Consider the following 18,940-nt stretch of genomic DNA (forward strand, 5'->3'; position numbering starts at 1 on the left):
CATAAACCTAATTGTATTTTATTATTGGCAGCAATAATTGCTCACGAACAAACCATAACACTATCGGTGCGATGCAAAAGCGTACTACGAGAAGCAATTTATATAATTTTCTATTCGTTTGATCGATATTAGGGCGAGGGCACCTGGATACTTTAAAAATGTTATAACGCAATGCAAACCAGTTACTGGTGAAACTACGTAATAAATATTAAATTTGATATCTCTTTCGGGAATACTCTGATACTCTAATTATGAATATTCAGTATTAAATTTTAAGTAATTAAAAACCAACAAAAATTAAACATTAAAAGCAAACGCAACACATGAAAATTAATGGAATGGACCGAATTCGAGTTTGCAATATTCAACACACCCTTAAAAATGTGAAGAAAAATAAAGGATACATAGAAGAGAACAAGTATTACTAATCAGTTGTCATAGATACTAGAGAATCCTCCGTTGCTCGCCTTTCTTAGGCACCCCAGATACTCTGATGAAAGTTTATAAAGAAAAATACAAATACTCCAAATACAAATTTTTTTTACATATCTATTTTACTATTTACTTTTTCACAGACAACTTTTCAAATGCTCAAATGTGAATAAACTCTAACAAAACTATTCAAAGTGAACGGTAACGTGGAAGCATGGCTAATGCCTATGCATTACTTTTTTACGTTCTCTGGCAAAGGGAAAAAATAGGCACAGTCCGTCAACTGGCGTTTGCGTAATACGTCTCTTTATAGCCGTAACTGTCTTGTCGTCGTCGAAGTCTGTTTAAACAACAGCTTTTTTTTTTGTTTTCGTTTTTCTTTAGCATATTAAAATACATACAGTTTAGATATCAACAAAAGTTTAAATTTCGAAACTATAATATTCTAAATTAAAAATAAAATTATTATTAAAAAAAAAAAGCGAGCTCATACCTGTTTCTTTCTCGCCAAAGTTAGCTCGCAATACCGACGCTGTATTTGAAAAGGATTCGACTAATGACCGCTCTTTACATTTCTCAAATACTATAAAACAACTAATAGTAGATATATCTAAATTTGTCTCACTTCAAAATTAATTTCATCAAACAACGCTACACCAAAATTCCGAACTAAAACGAATTAATTTAAAAACTACTCCCATTATTAAATGGTCTGGAAATAAACGAAACAAAAAGTAAGGGAAAAATCAGAAACAAGCTAAATTTATTATTTTATGACAACATAAATTATGAAAGCAATTAAATCATCGATTTTCGAAAAACCATCAACCATCATTGCAACGATTTTATCTAAATGGATTAAGTGAAATAATAATTGAGCCCTCAAGTGTCTGAGCTCGGAAATATTTTGAGATTGAAATCTAGATGTGCATATTTATTCACTGCATTTTGTTAAACATTGTAACTATCTAGGCGTGCTTCAGGCATGTTTTTATTGGCTTAAGTAGATATACAGACTAACGGTCCCCTGATAATGAGCAGTAATTGTGGGCGGATTTTTAAATACTTATTGCTATTAAAATAGGACTTACATAATTACGGGTTACGTTTTTTGGTACAGCCATTATACAATGCAATTTTTGCGAGGCAAATCGCGCCATTCATACTATAATCTTCTTCCAGAATTATCCAAAACCTTAACAATGTGGACCGCGATACACGTTATTAAGAAAGATAGAATATTACTCACCACAACGCCTTGTAATTTCAACACTTATCTTTTGTAGCGTCGAAATCAGAAATTAATTCGTGAACTAGATTAAAAACTTGGTGATTCTTAATGTGATGTTTGACAATTATATTGAATTGTAGTAACAATTCAAAAAAGTACAAGTAAAACACATAGCATTGTTAAAAACGACTCAATTTTTTAAATTAATAATTCATTAAATGTAAAACGAGCTTTGTAGATATGTTAATTTCATTCGGTGTCACTTAAATTTGTACAAATGTTTCATTACGCAAAACAGATACTTCAATAATATCATTAACATGATAAATACGGAAAATAAAAACAAAAATCGGCAGAATTACGTCAAATTGATAACATTCTTGAAATGATAAATTAGCGGCAGGTGAATGAAGATTCGTTTGGCCATGTTTGATAACTTAATCAATGTAGTGCATCGTTTTGTTCAAACTACCGCTACGATGTTGCTCCATAACGCGCCAGAGTCGTTTGATGTTATTCCTGTAACTGTTGTATTAGTTTCGTTTAATTAATGCGCTCTAATTGTGCAAAGTGGTCTGAAGCAAACCTCAAAAGTCGATCAGTACATAAGACATTACCGAAAAAAAATAGGTTCTCAAGAATAAACAAACAGTCCTGATTCAAATCTGTAGATACTGAAAATCACAAAAAATTCAAATGGTCTATGAGACAAACATTTCGATATTATAATGAATGATGATGAACAAAAACGCATTAAGTATGGAGATAAAAGGAAAAAAAGACAAAAAGAAAAAACAAAAGAATGAACAGAAAAGTCCCTAATCCCTATGGTACATTGCAGTAGATACATACATATATGGAGATATAAACTAAGAAAGGTTGAAGTCAAGCAAGCGGCCGTTTGTAAAACTTATGGCAAACCATAGCAGCATAATAAGAAGGCCTTCTGCGCCAAACCCACATAATGTGAAATAAAAGTAAGAAAGAACGACACTTTCGATGAAGTGGACTGTAGGTTCAAATGCCTATATAAATGGCATTTAAATTCTTCTCAATGGCTATTCGCACGTTACGTGAAATGTAAATGGTTATTTCGACATTCTATTAGCGTTGCGTCTGGGCATCAAACCATTTGACCAATGATGCTCGGCACTGAGTATGAGAAACTATGAGACCTTCGCGACCTGTTCGTCGACCCAGCCGACGAGTTGTCTCTGATCCAGTAGAGCATCCTAAAACACCAGCGGTACCACTTGTGGAGCCTGACGGGTTACCTACTGTGATGGGCAATATTGAAGTCATTTCAGTGAAGAATTTAGAAGATTCGTTTAAATGGGTACTTAAACAACATCTTTCCATCTTTGGTAACCGACGAGGAACCCCCCCCCCCCCAAGAGACACAATTGTTAGTTAAAATTAATGAATAAAATAAACATCTATTATGACATTCCATACCGGTCATTTTCAACAATATCGATGATGGCTTCCCTAAATTGTTTTTCAATAAAGGGTCGTAATATCCAATTGAACTCCTATATCGTGTAATACGTAGCTGTGTGCGTTTGTAAACTGATCAAAAAGTAGCGGTAGCCCAATAAGTGGTACCCCTGCGGCTATTGCCTCATCGGTCGACTGCAGCCCGGCGTACGTTATGAACGCCTTGACGTTTGGATGATCTGTGTGCTTAGTTAGTGCGAGTTTTTAAACGTTCTCGATAGCGTAAAAGTTAAGTCAATTTTGTATGCAGTTGGAACAGCGCCTCTAGCGGCAAACGTAGGCAAACGTTTCAACTCCATTCAAAATTAAATATGAGCAAACTTTCACGCTATCGAGAACGTTTAAAAACTCGCACTAAGCACACTGAACAATAAAAATACGTAATAAGACTCGTTTTTATTTCAACCGAAATAAATTATGTTCTCGATTCAAGGCGCTCTGTCTGGGCTCATTTACGAAATCACCGTTAATGCCTTTTTCATTATCATATCTATAACAGTTGAGCCTACGGCCCATCTGACGGTGAGCGGTTACCGTCGCTCATGGACATCAACAATGCCAGAGGTATAGCCAAGCTGCTCCCTAACAGACCATGTTCAATAAGACTCTTTTCAGGTTATTGATTTCCAAAACATTTAGCATTTCTTTCAGAAAACTACCTATTTCAGATTTAAATTTGTGTAAATTTTTAACTTTCTACTTTCTGAATAACTTACAATGATAAATGTAATTAAACGTATGAAATCTAATCTCTCTCATTATTTTACTTTGTACGTATTTGACTTTTATTTGCAATTTAATTTACAATATTAACCGTGCGAGTCATATGAAACCATTGCAAGCATTCTGAAGTTTTCTGATTATTATTATTATATTTTTTGCTAAAATGGGTGGACAAGCTCTTGGCCCGCCTGGTGCTAAGTGGTCACCGGAGCTCATGGACATCAACAACGTAAATGCTGCCACCCACCTTGAAACATGAGGTCTAAGTCTCATTTTTTCAGTGCAGCCGTTTGGAACGTTTTTGAAACTGTCTGATTAAGGCAAAAGATAACACCGGGTTTAACTATTCAGGAGACGTACCTCTCTTTACTCGTCGTACCAGTTTTGCAAATGAACTGTGATGAAATTCTTTAGGTATTTGCATAAAAATCTATACCAGACCAGAGGTGAAATAACTTATATTATTATCGTAGCACTTAGCGCAAATAATGTAAACATGAAATAAAAAAACCGAGTAAATTAATATTATATAAACTCACACAGCAAATCGAGTTGCGGAAGCCACGATTCAACATAAATATTACTCTTAAATACTCTTGGTAATTTCCCATTTAATTTCCAAATAAATTTATACGGTAGAGAGACGCAAATACGTTCTCAATTACTTGTAGCGTTTCCTTGGGCAGATCTGAAGATTCACACTTCGAACCCAAGCTCATGTAGACTCCGCCATTGGTCGCATTTTCAATATAACTTCTCAAATCTTAGAAACGATTATTGAAGAATAGAAATAAAACCAACACAGATAAACTGGTATTATGCATTATTGCATTTGCTTTACAGAAAATCAATGTTATAGACGAATCCCTAACGCAAACAACTGGATACAATAAATTATAATGAAACAAAAACTAAAGAGTAACAATTAAACATAGTGTGAGTGAAAATTAGCAAGTATACCAAGGCACATTTCACCCACGATTTTAATGAGTACATTAACAATTCTGCGTCATGGATGCGCATTGCAAAGGACTTAAGAAGCCGTAGAGCATTATGGGACGGTGCTTTGAATTATAAATATTGTATATTGAGATTTTGAACTTACTTCCGGCAACGGCTTAGGTTCTTGAAGATGCATGCCTCCAGTATATACTACGGAGCTGGGAACAGATCTTGAAAAATGCCAACATTCATACGTATTCAGAAACACCATCTGAACATTATTTCTAAGCTCTCGAATCGTAGGTGTATTTGGTCCAAAATGTTTTTTAATTAAAGCATTTTCTAATTGTTCATTAAACTCATATATGAAACTTAATCAAATGCTAAAAATGCAAAGCAGCTATTTTATCCAGAAATGAACTATTCCACAAAATCTTTCCCACATTAGAGTCTGGATAGAATATGGGGTTCGATACGGAACCTGTCATTGGAATGTCGACAAAATTAGAATAATACGAACTAAGATAACGGGAGTATTAAATCTTGCAGCTATAATTAAATTAACAGGTACACACTCTTCAATTCATATCAAATCAAATTTCTCATGTAGATTCCGAAATAATTCTTGCCCTTTCGAATATCCAAACATTGTATCTACAATTTCATACAACGCGACTAAAATCTGCCTCGTAATTGCGATCGAATCTAGCTGATTATCACGTTCGTAAATTATATTAGGCAAATTTACACCAAATTTCTGGTGCCATATTTCTAACGCTTTGTTTTATACGATAATTTCCTTTACATTTTACATTTTGATGCTCGGAAGCTATCACCACCAAGTCGTGTCCGCGTTTCATCAATTCTTTTGTTAAGACTCGAAACACTGACTGATGACTATGATATGGCACCGGATAAATATACAATATTTTCGCCGAATACACAAAACCAGAACTCAATAATATGAGCACCACAAGAGTCATGATGGCAATATTTAAAAAAAACTTCAATAATAAGCCACACTTGTACCTATTTAAATAGGTTTCTGAGGAATATTTAGCAACATTTTTATTTCTAAGTTTACAGTTAACAAAGGACACAACTGCTTAAGCATTAAATCATCCCATGATCTGCAAGCGAAGTAAATTATCCCTTCATAACAAGGTAACGCGCAGAAAGCTATGGAGAGGGCTATGCTTCTCTACGAGACCGAATCAGAAATGAGGAGATCCGTAGAAGAACCAAAGTTGCTGACATAGCCCGTAGGATTAGCACGCTAAAGTGACAGTGGGCAGGCCACATAGCGCGAAGATCGGACGGCCGATGGGGCAAAAAGATCCTCGAGTGGAGACCACGTACTAGCAAGCGCAGTGTGGGACAGCCACCTACGAGATGGACCGACGACGTGGTAAGAACCGCTGGGTCACGTTGGATGCAGGTGGCAACGGACCGGCCGTACTGGAGATCACTTGGAGATGCCTATGTTCAGCAGCAGTTTAGTGTAGCCGGTGTGGTGGAGCTCGATGGGGTTTAGTCAGTAGTTGGTTTTGCGGGGCGAGCACCTCGCCTTAAGGCGTAGTCTCCTATTGGGGAAGGTGGGGGACCTTGGTCCTCCTTGTCTCCCTCTTTCTCTTTGGAGGCGCTGGTGTCCGACATAACCCAGTCCGTTACCCCCCTCGACCGGGTATCCGTAAATGGATTCCCCAGCATTAAAAAAAAGGGCTAGTGTTAGCAAATTCTAGAAAAATAGTTAAAATAACCTCTTAGACTAACAGCGAATAGATAAGGGGGGGGGGGGAAATTACAGCATGGTGCGAAAGTGGTTAAAAGATATTTTTTAATAGCATAATGTCTAACCATAATGGAGAAACTGGACTTGTACTGTAAATTATATCTCGCGTTTAACACCTAGTTTAATCTGTCGCAGTCTTAATTGTAAGGAATCTCAGACGTCATGCAGGTAGACTTTCGTTTATACGACGTTCTTAGGCCTATAACACACCTCCGCAGTGAAATAATTACGGCCATCGCTAAATATCTTGCTTGTCTAAAGCATGGGAGTACTCTGAAAATTTGCTCTCTCTGAAGTTTTTTTTTATACCATTTGAACGTATTGAGTGTATTGACCTAATTTTTAAATTTAGGCCAATAAAACAATTTGGCAAAAATGTTTCATTCTTACTCGATAATTAATCGAGACAGTGTTGTTTAATTGTGCATATAATACGCAACTTAAAATAAACTATAACCTTAAGTATTCGAATCTCATAATTGTATGTTCGTAAAGTTGTAACGGCTTTAAATTCTATAAAACTCTTGAACTTAATCATTTTACTTGGTGTTTTTTTTGCCCTAAATATGACAGTCTACTGTAATAGTATAGTATAGTATAGTATAGTATAGTATAGTATAGTATAGTATAGTATAGTATAGTATAGTATAGTATAGTATAGTATAGTATAGTATAGTATAGTATAGTATAGTATAGTATAGTATAGTATAGTATAGTATAGTATAGTATAGTATAGTATAGTAGTCTATGTATATAATAAATATCACCATTTAGATGTATGTAGTAAATGTGATTAACTTATGGGTGTAAAAGGTCCCCTAGAAGGTATAAGTAGCCTACGGAAGCACAAGTGGTTCTAATATTAGATGCCGCTGCTTCTAGATCGGGCATTTGCATTATGTTTTCGAAATCACATTATGTACCTACCTGAAATTTACTGTGCTTACTAGAGCTTATGTTTGACAACATGCTCGGACTCTGGATAGATTTTTCACTGATTAACCGCACGGGTGACCATTTTTTTAAACTGCTTTCCTTCTGCCATATTAGGGTTAAAATTATAAAAGAAAAAACAATGTTATTACACTTTCATTTGTGGACACCTGGCATGTTGTAACCGGAGTCCATAGATGACATATGGGTGCATGCCGTCACCGACTTCGAAACACGACATTGAGATCTCCATTTCATTGTATAACGCTTGGTCCACAACCCTTTAAACTGTAACATTAATAATTATCAATCTCGTGCGATATTCTCGACCGCCCGTAAACAAGAAGTCCTGAAACTCAGGCCTTATATATGTATGTTAGCCTTTTTTTTCGGAACGAAATCCTCATGGGCTACCTCCGCCTGGGGAAAGGCGAAGGGGCGTGCCGGACTCCTACCGGCTAAAACCACCCCGGTGTCTCCCCACACGTGCGCGCGGGGCCGCGGGAATCGAAATTCTTTCGCAGCCCCACACTAATTTATGTTAGCCTAATTTATGCTATGCCATAGGCACTTACTTGACCGAACCAAAGTGCATTTCAAAAATAGACAAGTAGCAACAACATAACAAAAAGCCAAATGTATGGAGCTTATTCGTGACATGACACGTCATTTGCTATACAATTGATCGATGACGAAACCTGAACTCGGTAGGTACTGAATGTCACGAACACAGGCAGCAACTGTCGTCCAATAGCAGCTATGAAATGAACTCAAAGGTTCCAAGGTAATGAAGAAAAGAAAGAAATTCATGGAAAGATAAATTAATTTAAAAAAAAAATCATCGCGAAACCTGAACTCGGTAGGTACTGAATGTCACGAACACAGGCAGCAACTGTCGTCCAATAGCAGCTATGAAATGAACTCAAAGGTTCCAAGGTAATGAAGAAAAGAAAGAAATTCATGGAAAGATAAATTAATTTAAAAAAAAAATCGTAAGTTAGCTTAAACGCCTAAATGAGACCTACTCTGATGTCATTTTTGACAAAATGGCGGCAAAACCAATAAATTAACTTGTACAGAGCGCTAAAATCTTTTTTAATATCTACGTGTTCTTTATTTAAATTTTTATAATTTTATCCCTTCATTTGGAATTAATTAAGCATTACTATAAGACGTATAGACAATTAATGTATACTTAAGCGAATTATGCAGATAAATTAGATTATTAAATATTCTCCCTCCCTAACCCGTAATATTTAGGAAAATTGACTGAAGAGTTGAGGTAAGGCGCTGTGAGCTAGCATGGGTCATTCCTTATGAGCCGCGAGACAATAATTCTAATAATCGACGAAGACGACCTCAAGACTAAAGTTAGAGCAGCCCGTTGTTGTAACCCAATAACTATTTACGATTTTTATCTGAAATTTAACAGAAAGTGTTGTAATTAATTCATTAAAAGTATAATGCTCAAAATACAAAACAACATATTATTTTTTTATTTTAAAACTCGGATTAAAATAAACTTTAAAATTTACATTATCGTGATTTGTTTTAAATCAATTAAAATTTATCGAATTATAAATGTATCGCTTTCACTGGACCTCTAGTCTAAGCCAATACAATGAGAACGTGTGATAGTCTCAACAGTTGCGTTCGGTAGTAACGACTGTCAATAATTCGATACTGGAATAGAAATTAATCTACGACAACCCATGCGGAGATTACACCGTGCGTCAGATCCGTCTGATCATACGTTGATAGGCCAGAGATAATGGTACCAAAGATTAATTGACGTATTTATTAGTTGTACTATATATTATGAATACGTGAGAAACGTACTGCTCAACAAAATTAAACAAACCATTTGTTTGATTTATTTTACAAAATATATTAAGGACATATACGGTCTCAATTGAGAATTTCCTCTTGATGTCGGTTAAAACGGATAACATATAACGTTGTTATAAAATTATCTCGATTTTCATGAACAAAAAATACTGCACCCAAAAAAAGAATATTTTTAATTGCTCATTTTTTATATTGGGTGGACAAGCTCGATACTAGAATACAATACAATTCCAAAAGTTTTCGAACGTTTGAAAAAGTCTTCCAAACGTTTTCGAATTGTGGCAATTAAAGCGAATTAGTAACAAATATGATATCTTCTATTTTAGTTAACATTACTTTCTGATAGACTTTTTATTGAATGAACAAATATTCCTTTGCTTTTATCATACAAACTTTCAAGTGTTTTTTTTATAGCTTAGATGTGTGCACAAACTGCCCACCTAGTGCTAAAAGGTTACCGGAGCCCACATATCAACAACCTGAGACACCAGTTTAAGTCTCAGTTTTAACAGTAGTATTTAAATGAAAGTTGCATAAAATTGTATGGCTGTGTGAAATCACATAGTCAAATAATTCCTCGAGTGAAACTCAGCTACTGGCTGCCCTAATATTTGCTAACGTTCTTCATCTGATTAAAAACATCGACAATTCAAAAATCCACTTAAACGTCTAATAACTCTCATTTCTCCAAAACTGCTGATCGTATCGGATAAATATTTCTAAGACGCTATCAATGTATCGGGTTCTCGTTTTTTTTTTTTATAATCGCATTCTAGGGGTCCACTTTCGAAATCGTTCGATGAGTTCGCGGCGTTGCGGCCGTGAAATGCGGGACAATGGAACTCGTGATGCGGGAAGCGAACCGGCACGCGGCAAGTCCAAATGTTTACGCGATCAGATGCCTGAGATAAGGGACCGATTGCCCGAGATCTATTCTATTCGACAATAGATACTTTGGAGTTTAAGCGATAAATTGCGTGGCGCTCGATTCTAAAGCGGTCTAAATTAACAAAGCCACACAAGAGAACAAATAAAATTATACGACCAGTTTTTCGAAGCTCAATATTTTCAAAGTTTTTATTTTTTTGCAAGTGCATCTTTCCTATTGATGTTTATTCTTTTCTTTCTTTTTAATTGCTTTCATGGGTGGACGAGCTCACAGCCCACCTGGTGTTAAGTGGTTACTGGAGCCCTGTCTGAAGACAAAGGTCTATAATCAGTGCGTCCTACCCGTGCTTACCTACGGAGCCGAAACGTGGACACTGACTGTGCGACTAGTCCACCAATTAAAAGTTACTCAGCGAGCTATGGAGCGAGCTATGCTCGGTTTGTCATTGCGAGACCGAATACGCAATGAGGTCATTCGGGCAAAAACCAAAGTGACCGATATAGCTCGCAAAGTTAGTAAGCTGAAGTGGCAGTGGGCTGGTCACATATGTCGCAGAACCGATAACCGTTGGGGTAGACGTGTTCTGGAGTGGAGACCGCGAACCGGCAAACGTAGTGTAGGACGCCCTCCTGCTAGATGGAGCGACGACCTGCGCAAGGCAGCTGGCAGTAACTGGATGCGTAGAACCGAAGATTGGGTTCAGTGGCGAGCTTTGGGGGAGGCCTATGTCCAGCAGTGGACTGCCGCAGGCTGCTGATGATGATGATGATGATGGAGCCCATAGACATTTACAACGTAAAATAAGTTCTAAGATCTCTAAGACGTTCTAAGATCTTCTTAAGACTTACATACGAGAAAAACGTCTCGAAATTTTGTTTAATACAAAGTTCCAGGTAATCATGCATCCATAATCCACTATTTCAATAATCAATGAAGATTAAGGGTTTAGATACAGTTGACTCGAAATCTCCGTCCGAAATATTATTACAAAACATATTTCATTTATTATTTTATCGAGTGTTTATGAAAAAAAGGAATTCATTTATTACCCTCTTTCTACTATTACACCGTTGCCCACTAAAACAAAGCTCATCCCTAGTAATATCTACTGAAAAATTTAGGAACTTCAAACTAGCACCCCTGCCATGGTTTTCATCAAGCTCTAAACCATTACCTCAATCCATGCCTCAGTTGTGCTCCTAAAATTACTAACATCCATGAGTGCCGACAACCACTAACCATCACATAGGCTGTATGCTCCTTTGCAGTCCAATTAAGATTTTAAAAAATCAGTAGAAAAATTACTGAAAACACTGAAAATCGTCGCGTACTGAATTTGGTAAAATTAACCAATAGTTATTTTTAAATAATAATTGAAACACCCTTGCGGCTTATCTCGCATTGTAATCAATATTATCAAGATCCCTTCACTAGTTATCGGCTACCACCCGCTATGCCTTACGCTATTATTATTAAGCAACTATATGTATATTAGAGTGTATTATGCGGTCGATCCGGTCACCGTCCTCGCCGAACCCGTCGCTTGCGACTAAGGACTTGACGAGTAAATTAACCCTTAGAAAAAGCCCACTGAGTTTCTCGCCAGATCTTCTGAGTTGGTCGTGTTTCCGATCTGGTGGTAGATTCTGCAAAGCACTGCTCTTGCTAGGGCCTGTGTTAGCAACACTCCTGGTTTGAACCCCGTGAGCTCACCTGCACGTCAAGGAGAAGCTGAAATAGTCTCTCAAGGCTATCAGCGTTGGTAGGGAAAAAAAGGGAAGCGGTCAAATTCGTTAAAGTTAAATGTCAAATAGCGTAAACGTATTTCAATATCTTTCTACTTATAATTTTCTATTTACTGGCGGTGGGGTGTCTTCTGAACCCCCATGTTTAGGTACCAGCACGCTGCCCATTTCTGCCGTGAAGTAGTAATGCGTTCCAGTTTGAAGGTTGAGGCAGCCGTTGTACTGCTCGTTAGTCGTCAACGATCACCTCGACGATCCGGCCGTCAGGATTCCTCGGGGTGGCGCTGAGAGTCTGGTTTTAGTGTTCACCGCGAGAACCTCCTGTACTACCCGGTTTTGTCCCCAGATAGAGATCGGACGTCGGATGATAGAGTGCAATAAGAGTAGTTTAATGGGTAGAGCCCTAAAACATCATTGTGCTTGGGGCTCGCTCTCAACATCTCCGGACCGTCAAGACCCGCATAACACGAGCGCTCCCTAGGCACGGAAACCTTATGTATGAGGTAGGGCCACTGCCCGAAAAAAAAACCCGGTATACTATTCAACTAAGACCCAGAACCCATGTATAAAGGTGGTGTCTATGAGCTCCAGTAACCGCTTAATAATACGTGGGCTGTGAGTTCGTTCACATATCTAGGCAATAAAAAACTACACAACTGGTAAATGTTTGGTGTTGTAAGTAACAGATCACATAATAGAATCAATATTTTTTGATAATAATATAATATACTAATATCAGTGCAGATATTCCGCACGTACATAGGTACCTGAATGTTGACTACGCATAAACTTGATACAATAAAATGAGGTGTCTGCCAGTGTAGTCTACCACCAAATAGTCATGCAATGTTAGTCTAAAGAGTGACACAATCGTTTAAAAGAGAATTCAAATTTCGACCTCATGTTTGCGGTGTCTCTGACCTCTAGGGACCCCATGAGATCAGATGGACTGTAAAACCGTGTACCAATCTAGGCTGACCTAAATAAAAAATTGTATATTTGTATGCATACACTATACAAATTCACAAACAATTAAAAAAAATCTACCACAAATTCTCACACGAAAAACGTGTCTTAATAATGGTTATTATTGTAAAGTCAGGCACTAATTCATAGGTATGGCAATTTTGGAACTTTGTGTAGGCAAATGCTTCAGACTAATTTCACTGAGGGTACAGCGAGTGTGAATCACGCAGATATGTGAATTTGAGAGCGATTAGGTATGTCACGTCTTATTGATGGCGGATCTGCTTTCATTACCGGACGGAGGTGTATTTAGAGTGAAAAACCAATTATTGATCTTAATTGCTACGTTCTGTCATTTTCTCCCGCGAAGTAGTGACATCCTTTCCGATGACTGAGTGACTCGGTGGTGCAGTAGTTAGTGGCCCTGACTGTTGCGGCGAGGGTCGTGGGTTTGATTCCCATCACCACCAGATAGCTTATTTCTGCCGCAAACCAATAATACGTTTTTGTTTGATGGGTGAGACGGCCGGTATACTATACAATTAAGGTTTAGATATCCTGTCTCAAGCAGGATGGCAACATTCAAATTACGGTATCTATAGACTCCGGTACGGTATCTATAGAGATCTACAGGTACATGCTAACACCAATAGCGTATGATGATCTCACATGGTTGCAAACTTACAAGTTAAATTTTAATACATTTTCCTATAAAACAAGTTATACCAATGTGGAATATCGTTCTTACCAATTTCATTCAAATTTACTGATGATTTTGAAAAAAGTTAACTGTTTCCCTTACAATATAAGTTAATTTTTTCACGCCGGCAACACCAAACAGAAAAAAAAGAACTAGATTAGCTTTAACTTAATACGTATCTGTGTTCAAAGTTATTTCTGCCTTTCATTTTGTAGCGATTGCATGAGAATAGAAAGGTAATCAAATTTACGATGACGTATTGATCGAAGGAACAAGACACTAAAATGAACGTAATAGAGATTAATGATTACACTTGATAATATTACAAAAATATGGCAGCCAATTTATTTATTTTCTCATTTTATAATGTAGTAGAGAGGTTAATTAAAATGTGAAAATACTAAGTACAAAACATAACCGGTATATTTAATAATATACTATATACTTAGTTTGGCCATAAATACTGTTACAATTAAAAATAAACAAAATATTACATTTGAATTTGGATTCTGTCATTTTTATATGATTCTGTTATTTTTATATCATTGTGTTTTCTCATTTTGGCGCCAATACATTGTACAATATTTTGCGATATTAAAATGGAGTGGGATGATAAAGAGAACCGAATCGCTGTGATTGCATTACACAAAGTAGGTATGGAGCCAAATGCAATTTTTAAAACTCTCCATACGCTTGGTAGAGAATAGTGTAGTAAAATCGAAACAACTACTGAAGCGGTACGCAAAGGGAGGTCATAGAAAAATTTTGTTTACGGATGAAAAATTTTTTACAATTGAGCAACATTTTAACAAACAAAATGACCGTATTTATACTCAAAGCTCTAAGAAAGCTTCCCAATTAGTCGACAGAGTGCAACTTGAGCACTATACGACTTCAGTGATGGTTTGGTGGGGTATTAGCTATGAAGGAGTGACTGAGACATACTTTTGTGAAAAAGGTATCAAAACATCGGCACAAGTGTATTAAGATACCATTCTTGAGAAGGTAGTGAAGCCCCTTAACAACACCATGTTCAATAATCAAGAATGGTCCTTCCAGCAAGACTCGGCGCCAGGTCATAAAGCTCGGTCTACGCAGTCTTGGTTGGAAACGAACGCTTCGGCCTTCATCAGAGCTGAAGACTGGCCGTCGTCTAGTCCCGATCTTAATCCGCTGGATTATGATTTATGGTCAGTTTTAGAGAGTACGGCTTGCTCTAAACGCCATGATAATTTGGAGTCCCTAAAACAATCCGTACGATTGGCAGTGAAAATTTTTCCCATGGAAAGAGTGCGTGCTTCTATTGATAACTGGCCTCAACGTTTAGAGGACTGTATTGCAGCCAATGGAGACCACTTCGAATAAGATTTTTATACTTTAAATTGTTTTATATTTATGTGTTAAACTGACACTAGAGGTCCCGCAGTAGTCGAAATTCGACTATAATTAATTGGAATTGTAAGTTTGTACACTGTTATGATTGTATTTTATACTTCTATAATCACAAATTTCGTCAAGACTACACTATAAAAAATATTAACAAAGACAAACAATATTTAATCTATTCTCAATTTGACAACAGACGTCAAGAACAAAAGTTTGACAATAAATAGTATGCATGCGTGTGTGCGTCAAATACATGGTATGTAGTGTGTGTAATGTTTTCTTTATTGATTTAATGTATCTTTTATGCATTATTTAAAAAAAATATTAGCATTGTGCACTTCTTCTCTATAAGTGTGGAAAATTTCATACTCCTCCGTCCGCGCAATTTTCGTAAAAAGGGATACAAAGTTTTTGCTTCACGTATTAATATATAGATACTGTAAAAGTAATAAATGTTATTTGCAATAGATTTTTTTTTTATTTTTTTTTAACAGTATTTATGGCCAGACTAAGTACATGCAACAGCATTCAGATGCCTATTACAGTCGTCTAAAAAATTATATCAGAATTATCCAGTCTTGCCTTAAATAGAAAACATATGATTTAGGGTGGTCAACACAGAAGTTATTGAATGTTAAGACATAAAACGAAACGTAAACATAGAAAACCAGAACGCATTAAACTTAAAAACAATATTTAAAACAAAAGCACCTTCCATATAAACAATTCTTATAATTGATTAATTTATCTGTATTTAACAAAACAAAACCAGACACCGCGTGAACAGACAACATTATTATTCCGACCGCATAATAAAAGCATATTAATGGCCAACATTACAAAGTGTAAAACACGTGCCGACTAGAAAACGATTACATCTAATACCGCGCTAAATAGAATTTCTTATTGAGTTCGGCCTGGAGCTAGAGCCGGCCGGTAATAGGCCCGTTGCAACAACCCGAACATAGGCCTGTCGTAAAATTACGAAACTGGACGTAAACAGAAATACGCATCAACAAAGAGACGTCGGTGGAAATAGGCCGACTCGCTTCCTAGTAGAATGAGACGCCCTAAAATTAGCCGGGTGCATGGAAATTTCGCGTCACTCAACTGCCGGACTCAGATTCGGGGCGGAACAAATCATATCGTAGTTTCAACATAATGTTTTTGACTGTTTCTCTCTACTGTATGCTAATATATGCGTCAAATTTAATTTCACTATTTTCAGTTTTAAAAAGAACTTTAGTACACCAATGATCTCCTATAACGTAGATATTTACTAACAGTTTTTCTCACAAACAAACCTTAGTTCACAAGTTGATATATTTTGTATGCATGTTAACCGATAACAGAAGGTTATAATCGAAATACTACATGCATACATTCATTTTATTATATTTCATCATCGTATTGTTATTATCATGGGTCTAACGACACACAATGATAAGTTAAAATCATGCCGTAGAAACGTCTATGGCTCAATCTTCGAGACGTCCAGTCTATTCCGTATCTAAATAACTATCATAACCGCAATATGATTTAATTTATATTACCACTGGTGTTAGGCGAAATGAACGAATTACTGTTGAAAAAAGATTTTTGCGATCATTATAGACGCCTTTGTCTCATACATTTTCGGTAATATCCATTTTACTATCACTCGTAATTACTTACTAAAATTTCAAAGAGATACTTCACTCTTGAAGATTACACGTACTTACTTACCTGAAACAAAAAAATAGCAATAGATTAAATTGTGATTTATGCAAGTAGACGCGTACACAAACCTTTTTAAAAGCGCGCTATTTTTAAATTCCGACAAAGATTGTGCACACAAAAGTTCTGCGACTTTTGTGTCATAATATCATTAGAAATGCACACATGTAAAGATAAATGTAACTTAATCATAATAAACTGAACCTGATATTAGATTGATTTTCTCAAACGCAATACAAAGCACATCCAACATAAACATTAACTAGACGATGACCGGTTTTTTTTCCATAACGCCATCTTGTTGTGTCTTTAAAGCGGTTAGTTACCCTCAATTAAGAAAAATAGTATTATTATTCGTCAATAGATGTCGGGAAGGGTTGATTATTGAAAACACGAATAAAACAACATTTTCTGAAAATAAATCGTAGCTAGATCGATTTATCGCCCCCGAAATCCCCTGTATACTAAATTTTATGAAAATCGTTGCAGCCGTTTCTGAGATTCAGATTATATAACTAGTCAGGATATAAGTATTGTCACACAGTAAAAACTTTTCTTTTAGAATGCTGGCCACAAAAAAGTTTATTGAATTCGTATTTCGAATTGTTAATAAAAATAAAAATGTACACTTTTAGAATTTTACTCATTTTTAAATATGGAGTGGACGCTTAAAGAAGACCGTGTTGCAGTTATTGCGTTGCATCGTTGCGGTTACGCGCCAATTCAAATTTTTAACATACTGAAAATTTTGAATATAACCAAAAGATTCGTTTATCGTACCATCAAACGATACAATGAAGACTCTAGTGTAGATGACAGGTCAAGAAGTGGCCGCCCTCGGTCTGTTAGGACTCCAGCAGTGATAAAAGCTGTTAAGGCGCGAATTCGAAGAAATCCCAAACGTAAGCAGAAACTGTTGGCCCTTCAGATGGGGGTAAACAGAACCACGGTGAAAAGGGTGTTAAATGAAGACTTAGCTTCGGGCATATCGAAGAAAAACAGGACATCGTTTGAATGCTCGTCTAATGGACCTGAGACTGAAGAGATGCTGCGCTTTGTTGAAGCGGTACGCGGGAAAAAATATCGGGAAATTCTTTTTTCGGATGAAAAAATTTTTACCGTAGAAGAGAGCTACAACAAACAAAATGATAAGGTGTATGCACACAGTAATGAAGAAGCGAGCAACCGTATTCCGCATGTCCAACGAGGTCATTTTCCATCCTCGCTCATGGTATGGTTGGGAGTTTCTTATTGGGGCTTAACAGAGATACATTTTTGTGAGAAAGGTGTAAAAACGAATGCAGTTGTGTATCAAAATACAGTCCTGACGAACCTTGTGGAACCTATTTCTCATACCATGTTCAATAACAGGCACTGGGTATTCCAACAAGATTCGGCGCCAGCTCATAGAGCGAAGAGCACACAAGACTGGCTGGCGGCGCGTGAAATCGACTTCATCCGGCACGAAGACTGGCCCTCCTCCAGTCCAGATTTGAATCCGTTAGATTACAAGATATGGCAACACTTGGAGGAAAAGGCGTGCTCAAAGCCTCATCCCAATTTGGAGTCACTCAAGACATCCTTGATTAAGGCAGCCGCCGATATTGACATGGACCTCGTTCGTGCTGCGATAGACGACTGGCCGCGCAGATTGAAGGCCTGTATTCAAAATCACGGAGGTCATTTTGAATAAACTTTAGTGTCATAAGAATCTACGTTTTGTTAAGTTCATTTTGGTATATGAATGGTTACATAATGAATAAACTTGTTTCAATTATTTTACATTAAACATGTGACAGAATTTATGACCTGACTAGGTACATATGTATTAATATACAAGAATTGCTCGTTTAAAGGTGTAAGATATTATTATGTGTAAATTTACGAAGAATTATAGATAGCGTCAGCAAATAGTGTGCACAAACTCTTCTTAATGCACGGCGAGCCCGATAAATCAACATTGCGTTATCCCGAATATTAATATACCGCGTATCTACTTGACCAATTGGCGTATCGAAAAAAAATCACCGAGATGCATCCGGCTTCCATCAGCTTAATACGATTGTGCCTCATAAAACTCGAGAGTAATGCATTAGGCCTATGATTTCGTAGCGTAATGATAATTCTGCTATTAATCATT

At 36.7% G+C, this 18,940-nt stretch overlaps 2 protein-coding genes across 6 annotated transcripts in view; both read right to left on the bottom strand.

Annotated features, from left to right (window-relative positions):
- Window positions 1-18,940, bottom strand: part of Jupiter (microtubule-associated protein Jupiter) — a 145,593-nt gene that overhangs the window by 103,130 nt on the left and 23,523 nt on the right. The window lies entirely within an intron of this gene.
- Window positions 3,127-5,898, bottom strand: LOC149502632 (UDP-glucosyltransferase 2). Its single transcript, XM_089728910.1, has 5 exons — window positions 5,602-5,898; window positions 4,985-5,183; window positions 4,529-4,646; window positions 4,423-4,478; window positions 3,127-3,339 (listed from the first exon to the last, which is right to left on the bottom strand). The coding sequence occupies exons 1-5, from the start codon at window positions 5,806-5,808 to the stop codon at window positions 3,164-3,166; spliced, it is 756 nt and encodes a 251-aa protein (XP_089585036.1). The 5' UTR covers window positions 5,809-5,898; the 3' UTR covers window positions 3,127-3,163.

The sequence above is a fragment of the Bombyx mandarina genome, chromosome 07 (assembly GCF_030267445.1).
Source record: "Bombyx mandarina strain Sakado chromosome 07, ASM3026744v2".
In the NCBI taxonomy this organism is placed as follows: domain Eukaryota; kingdom Metazoa; phylum Arthropoda; class Insecta; order Lepidoptera; family Bombycidae; genus Bombyx; species Bombyx mandarina.

What these genes read in the sequence shown, in the direction of transcription:
- LOC149502632 (XM_089728910.1), bottom strand. Translation starts at nt 5,808, where the DNA reads ATGACTCTTGTGGTGCTCATATTATTGAGTTCTGGTTTTGTGTATTCG. An exon ending in TAAGCCGTTGCCGGAAGTAA is followed by an intron (nt 4,647 to 4,984) that starts GTTCAAAATCTC and finishes ATCGTTTCTAAG; the next exon opens with ATTTGAGAAGTTATATTGAA. An exon ending in TCCGCAACTCGATTTGCTGT is followed by an intron (nt 3,340 to 4,422) that starts GTGAGTTTATAT and finishes CTAAGCACACAG; the next exon opens with ATCATCCAAACGTCAAGGCG.